An 8,123-nucleotide genomic window follows, 5' to 3' on the forward strand; every position below is an offset into this window, starting at 1 on the left:
CTCAAAATAGTCTCTCTGATGATTTTTCCACTTGAATAATATGAGAGAGAGAGAAAGGTAGATCACGTCACACTAACACCAACCTTGAGCACTTCCTCCACACACACACACACACACACAAAATAAATACCATAGAGAAATCTACATCCACCCAGTGAATCCTAACCTTCTACACATGTGATTAGAATCTGCCCCTTGATGATCTGAGTGAGATCAATCAATGGGTTCCGCAAGCTGGATGAGTTCTCCTAGGGCCATGCGCAAATAATTTTTTCATTTCTTTCTTTCCATTATAGGCATAAGGCCTGAAATATTGGGTGGGAGGAGGGGCAGTCGAAACCTGTATTCAACCGGTATTTATTTTATCAACCCTGAAAAGACGAAAGGCAAAGTCAATCTCGGCGGATTTTGAACTCAGAACGTAAAGCCCGAAGTAATGCCACAATGCATTTTGTCCGGAGCGGTAACGGTTCTGCCAGCAAGCCGCTTTTTGCTAATAATAATAATAATATACTAATAATGATAATCATAATATATGCACGTAATTAATTATTCATATATGCAACTTGTTATATACACACATACACACACACACACATATATATTATAGAGACACACTCATCCGCATTAAACAACGTGCATACATATACATGTATATTTACATAGATCGCTGAAGATATTTAATCGATAAATCGTTTAATTTACAATGTTGTCACCAAGGCAACGAGAAATGTAAATCGCGCGTGTGTGTGGGGCGGGGGAGATGTGAAACACAAGTTTGGAGATGTTTGAAATTAATAAAGTATTGGCAGAAGGCTGTGTCGGGAACGAGGGGAGGGGTAGAAACGAAAAAGATGTGGTGAGTTCAGGTTGTGTAGGGTGTCATTACGGGGAGACTGGACCAGAGCTCCCGTACTATCACTGATAGAGACAATACCCCGCAGTTGTTCTTCATACCCTGATGTATTGGACGATTGTTACCCCGGGTAAACTGGGCATAGATTCTGTTCCCTTTTCGTTTCTAAGCGACTTTTTTACATTTTTTTTTGTTCTTCCTTTTTGTTTATTTTTTTAGACAATTGCTTGACGTGTTCGAGTATTGAACTGTCAACGAGTTCAACGCTTTCTTCTCAATAATGCAGTGTGAGAGAGATAACCACCCACATATCCAAGTATCTATATATTAACTGCGTATAGAGAATATACATACATTTAAAGACATGTTTGTATAGGAGATAAGGAAATTGAATACGCGTGAGTGTGTGTGTAATACATATCAGACAAAAATAGATATAGTCGCAGGAACATATGTACACAGATATTCAGAAATATGCACGCACGAACACACAGACACGCTCACGCACAGACACGCACACACACATATATACGTATACATATGTGCGTTGCACAGACACACATACCCAGACTTAGTAGCATATAGTTTCACACATGCACATATACACGCATGCAGATCAACAAGTAGTTTATGAAATTAGTAGAAAGTTTATAGTTGTACATTAGCTTGGTGTAGTCTAAGACTGACGTAGCAGCAATCTAGTAGTAGTGCTGCTCATGGTGCGGTGACTACTACAACCAACACTAAACAAGCGACACACACACATACATACACACACGTATATATTTTTTTTAATGCTGGACGATGGTTGGAGTTTCTGCCAACTGCATCAACCCCACCCTCGTGCTAACGCCTGAATTCTCAACAAGACATTAGTGTTGTGTGCAATCAACAGGCCTCACACCTGTATCACTCTGGTTGTCATTTGAAGCTGTTTGCTGTGAAAGTACCTGCTGTTATACTGTGAATAGTGAACAAAACAGCAACAGAGGAGGTGCGTATAACACAGGTATGGTAGATATAAGTACAACGACTTGATGTGCCAACACCAAGCAGTCAACGCACCTGAGTCACTGTCACCTTCGTCGATAGGTGTTTCCAGTGTGACAATGTGAAAGTACCTGCTGCCGTACCGTGACAGGCAAACAGTGCAATAATGAAGAGCTGGATGTAGCATACCGGTGGAGAGTGTTTTAATGATGCAGTCAGCAGTCAACACACCTGAGTCACACTCTGTCTTCATTAAAGGTCCTTCTTCTCGTGTGATGATGTACAAGTACCTACTGTCGTACTGTACAGTGACTAGTGTAATCTAGAGTACAGGTGTGTTAATTACAGTGATTGCATGTGGCTGCTATCACACCACACACACCTGACACACTCGCACCTTCAACAAAAGGTGTTTTTTGTGAAGTAAACGTTAACGTGCCTGCCATGTTGTGAATGGGGAACAGGGTAGCGGTGAACAGTTCAGGTGTTGTGTACACGTGGCAGTTAACAGAATAGTTGTAGGGGTAGAATAATTGTTGCTGATGTTTAACCCAAAGACAATCCAGAGTGAGCATCCCTTCCCCCCCCCGCTAATTTTCAGTGTATCTAGGACTACAGTATTCAATATGTCGTTGTTGAAGTTATTAGTGAGGGATTTGACTGCAATATAGCTGCTATTTCTAGCATTTCGAGCGACCTCATAGAGGCTCCACGTTGGCTCCTTACTGTCGGTCGTGAACAGATGACAGTGGACAACTGAACAACGTAGAGGTGAACAGGTGATAGTGAACAGTGAAACAATTGACAGCATATAGCAGCGAACAGTTGACAGTGAACACAATAAAGCCATGTTTTGACAATGGAAGTTGGCAGGGGGGGGCTACCTGTGTTTAATGTTGTGGTTTAACCCTAGACCATTCCTTGTTCCAACAAACCTGTAATAAGACATTCCAGGTGACCATCCATCCATATAAGTGCGTCCTATTTGTTAAATGGTTTGAGGTTGTTTTGGCTGCTGTTTCTAGAAAGGTGACGCGATCCCTTGCAAACAGCGGCGGTGAAGGACCAAAGTTTTAGTGAGCAATGAACAGTTCATGTGACAGTGAACATGTGGACGCAAGTTATGCGATCCTCATTGAGTAGTATTATATTCAAGGACGTTCCAACCGTGTCCACCTGGCTTAGAACACGTCCTTTTTTTTTCTAAAAAAGAGTAGGATGTGATTTAGCTGTTATTTCTAGCAGAGCGAGTGATTGCATCGAGGCTTCGGCTGTGGTAGAGGGGGCGGCGGTGGCGTTGGGTGCGTTGCTGCTGCTGCCGCTGGTGAAGTCGGCGTCGGTAGCAGCGCTTGTTGACAGTTACGTGCTGCAGCAGCAACAGTAGTTTTTGTTGTAAAGGCTGGCGGTGGCGTGCAGAGCGGCGGTGGCGGCGGCAACAACAACAACATCAATAGAAACAACAGCAGCAGCAGCAGCAGCAAATGCAGCAGCCGTTGTCATTGTAGTTGACTGCATGCTGGCGGTGGTGGCGGTGGTGGTGGTGGCGGTTGTGTTGTTGTTACTGATACCATCTGCCCAACCGGACAGCATCGAAGAGAGAGAGAGAGAGAGAGAGAAAGAGAAAGAGAGATGACATTGGTGACGATGGTGGTGGTGGTGGTGGTGGTGGTATCGTCAGCATGTAGTGGTGGCGGCGGCGGCGGTGGTGGTGTGTGACACCTGTGTCATCACTGAACTGTGGCCATTGAGTCAGGTGTGAGTGGAGAAGAGAGAAGGAGAGAGAAGAGAAGAGAGAGAGAGAGGTGTTGTACAGCAGTATTACCTGTAGAGAGAAGAGTGAGGGTGGCGGAGCTGGAGACAGAGAGGCGTGTGTGCGCGCGCACACACAAACACACATACTTACACGGATAGACAAATACATATTCCTGTTGCACATCACACTCACACATACGTGGAGAGAAAAGCGAACAGATCTACATATTCCACACAGCATACACGTATGCACACACACACACACACACACACACGCACACACACACACATATCGCTTATTTGTCATATCCACATACATATACACGCAGAATGAGCATCGGTAGATCTGAGAGCGAAATGGGTCTAATGAAGCGAGCGAGCTTAAGCAAGTCTCTCTCTTTTATGATATTTCTTCGCTTTTTTTCTCGCTAGAAATGATTCTATTGGAGCTGTGTAAATACCATTTCTTTCCTTCGAAGACAAAAAAAAGATAAACTGGAATTGGTTTTCCTGGGAGTCGCCCTAAACTTGGACCAAATGCACATCTGGTTTTCGACAAACGAAAAAAGTAAGATTTCAACTCGGCTTGTCATCTTTCCGGCAGTAATAGCACACGATATCCACATTTGCGCAAAGGCTTGATTCCAAACATATATAGATACACCTACACAGAAACATGTATATTTATATACACCCGAAGTCTAATTATATATAGAACTGAAGTCTAAGATTATATACCCGAACGGAAACGGGGGAGAGAAAAAAAAGAAGAAAGCAGGAAAAGCAGAATGTTATAAACGATTTGAATTAAAAGAAAACGCAAAAATCACATATATATATATATATACGCACATATATATATATCTACACATGCACTTAACTTTGTGTGCGTATAATATTTAAGTGCACATTATTTATATATGAAGGAAAGAAAAAAGTGATCCCTAAAATTTTTCTAGCTCCCTTTCGGCATGAGGATTTTTCAGAGGCAGACAATACGTGTCTGTCTTCGGGTGGTATCGATCCGACAACTCACTGATTCGTCCACACCTTATTTTAAAGGGGTTCACGGTGGTTTAGCAACACGGCATTAACAACAGCAACAACATTATCGCTTGATAATAACAGAGAAGGATTGAGTGTACATAAGTTTGATATTATCAACTTAAACAAGGAAGAAAAGGCAATGTGTACCCGAGTCGGGTGGATGTGTTTACGGGACGGTTTAATCCTCGAAATATTGACTAATATACCTGGATATCTTGGTGGAAATTTCGGAACTATAAGTTGTATATATACAGGTCTACATAAAATCGAAAAGATGAAACGAGACACTCGCAATAATTAGAAAAAAACCGCAATACATATACACGCACACAAACACACACACACACACACCTACACGCACACACGCACATAAACATTTATTCACCCCCCCCCCTTCCAAACATCTATCTATCTATCTATCTATCTATCTATCTATCTATCTATCTATACCTATCTGTCTATATGAATGAACATAGCTATATACATGCATAGGTCTATTACATATATTTATTTGTATATTTCTATATACACATGTTTGCACTGATTAAAATGCTCGTAAGCAAAGACAAACCGTATTATTTACAATATATACACACATCATGATATACAATTAATACGAGATATCCACATATATACAGGAGTGTATATATAAAAAAATATAAACATATATAGAAAAATATGCAAATTACAGTTTGTTAGGGCTCACATTGAAAGGTGTCAAAATGCAGGTGCGCGGTGTAACGAGACACAATTATTCTAACGAGGATCTTTCGAACGAGAATAATCAGGGATCTTACAGTAACCCAATGGAGAATAACGACGAAGACGAAGGGGATTATGAAGGTAAGCTGTTCCAATCAGCTTGTAATGTTTGTTGTTGTTGTTGTTTAATTCCCTTCATCCAAGTTTCTTTTCTCTGACCACCGCAGCTCTCAGCATATGGTAACAACACGGTAAACATCTGTTCTCTGTGCGTGTGTGCGCTCGCTACGTCCTCATACCACGATTTCACATCAGCTGGATGTATATATGCATACATGTGTGTGTGTGTATTTATGTGTGTGTACATATAAAGATGTTAATGGGAGTGAGTGTATGTGCATATATATATATATATATATATATATACGTAGAGAGAGGGGGAGAGGTGCATTTATATATAGGTATTTACAAATCGATGTATGTATATATACGTTTATTTTCGTGTTTATATAAATCGCACACACATACAAAGAGAGAGAGAGGAAAAGAAAATGATTATAGATATATATGCAAGCACGCGCGCGCGCGCGCGTTGTATTGAAAACGATTGTCGTTTAGTTTTATCCATTATCAAGTTTATTTTTTTATGTTTCCGCCTGGTTTCCTCGTAGTTAGTTTGAACCTGTAAAGTTCCTAAATACACGGAATTACAAACCTTACCATTCCAAACCAACCGCAAAGGAATTGATACCATAAAATAAAAAAATAATAATAGAACTATAATCCTTCATAAAAATACAAAGAATGCAGTGGTTTCCCATCAATATTTAAATGTGTAACTGTTCCCCGTACAAACAGCGGAATATATCTACGCACACACACACACACATTCTTTCTCACTGCCCCCCTCTCTCTCTTTCATGCATACCTGTGTATTGGGTGTGTGTACATGTATTCGTGTGCACGTGTAAATATGTGTATGTAAGCATGTATGCGTGTATTTGCGCTCGTGCACACACACACACACACACATGTTTATATGCACACACACATATATATATATATGCTTATATAACGTGCATATGCATAACTGTCGATGGAGGTGGGCACTTTTCCACTCTACACAATAAAGCAGTTGTCTATATGAGTTGTATTGGTATAGGTGTCTACTGACGTACATGTGACTAGACTGTGTGTGTGTCCGTAATGCGTGTACCCGTGTACCCGGGTGGAGAGACAGGGAAGCAGAAAGAGAGATTGCGATGCTAATGGAGAATACATTCACTAATATCAATAGTTACATGTATGTAGGCAGACGGGTGGCTGCGTAGATACATAGATATATAGGTATATATATAGGTAGGCTTGGTAGGTGGATGTGTGGGTAGATAGTGTGTGCACACGTGTCAGGAGGAGGTGCCAGCACATGGTATCAATGTTAAAAGAAAAAATTCTTGCTCTGTGCATATCCGTGCGTAAAGAGTTGCACCCACGTGTGCACTGACGTTAACACACACACACACACACACACACGCACACACACAGAGATATCGACCAGTTTCTATCTGAATGCCGGTTCGTGTGCGAGTTAAACAACAATTAACAAATGTTGGCTGAGGCCAAATGCTAACTTTATTGCTTGTGACCCATTTAAATATATCCAGTTGCTATTGTAACCCCCGTCCAGTAACCCCTTTAAACACCAGCCATTTGCTGACAACTCAATGAGTGACCATCTAAACGCTAGCCATATGTTTGAAACCAGGATGCGTGACCCGCCGAAATATCACCCTCTTTAACTACGAGCGAGCCAGCTAAACACGACAAGGGGCGACTCATCTAAACACCATGGTGAGTGGGATTCCCCTACACATCCCAACGAGTAACCCACCTAAACACCTCAGCGAACGTGGCTCACTTCAGCATCAAACATGCACAAAAATATAATTAAAACTGCGACGGAAACCATCTTCTAGAAATAGCAGTCAATTTTCCACAAACCCCGTCCTAATGTCTTTAAAAAGGAAGAGCAGCATGGGTAAATTTAGTTGTTGATACCCAAAAGGACGGGATGGCCTTGGGCGGAAAGCCTGTTTATTATCGGTTTAATCGTTCAGTGCTGATCTGATGCCAACCATTATCAACACCCATCCCTTCATGCACACACTATACTCACCTAGTCACATATATAATGTTACACACACACACACACACACTCATATACAAGTGTGTGTGGATGTGACTCTCCTTTTAAGTATATATTTGTGGGTGTATATGACTATAGACATAGATATATTGTGTGGCTGCGCGTGTATGTGTTTAAGACCTTTTAAAATTTTGTAGCAGAACAAATCTGTTGCCAGGTTTCGATTCCGGCTGGGAGCATTAAAATGATGTTATTAAACTTTCTATCATGAAGGAATAATTAAGCAACAATCATAGGTTCGCGGCCCATTTTTGTGATCCCTAACGCGGCCCCATGTAAATTTTAAGCTATATTTGATAAGTTATGTCCTTGAACTGGGGTAAGGGGTTCGTCCTAAATGCTCATTATTAAGCTACTGACCAAGAGGGAGACAAACATTCGGTCAGATGTTTGTCGGTTCGATCTGTCTTTGGTACTGTTATATCCTGTTCATTAATCCCTCAACCCCCACTGACCAGCTTGAGGCAATACAATATTCAAGTCTTCCCCTCCTCCGACTACTGCGGTCAATGCAGTACTTAACAGTCCCTCTCCACCTGTAGTTTCAGCTGTATCCAAGACCCCCCCCTG

General features: G+C 41.4%; 1 protein-coding gene across 1 annotated transcript in view; it reads left to right on the plus strand.

The window, feature by feature from the left end:
• The first annotated feature begins 3,575 nt into the window (after window positions 1-3,575).
• The window catches only part of LOC106879088 (voltage-dependent calcium channel type A subunit alpha-1), a 464,783-nt gene continuing 460,235 nt past the window's right edge, over window positions 3,576-8,123 (plus strand). Inside the window, exon 1 of the mRNA XM_052975441.1 lies at window positions 3,576-5,488. Coding sequence (XP_052831401.1) covers window positions 5,368-5,488 — 121 coding nt within the window. The 5' untranslated portion in view covers window positions 3,576-5,367. The remainder of the gene's footprint in view (window positions 5,489-8,123) is intronic.

This window comes from Octopus bimaculoides, chromosome 21 (genome assembly GCF_001194135.2).
Source record: "Octopus bimaculoides isolate UCB-OBI-ISO-001 chromosome 21, ASM119413v2, whole genome shotgun sequence".
Taxonomy (NCBI): Eukaryota; Metazoa; Mollusca; class Cephalopoda; order Octopoda; family Octopodidae; genus Octopus; species Octopus bimaculoides.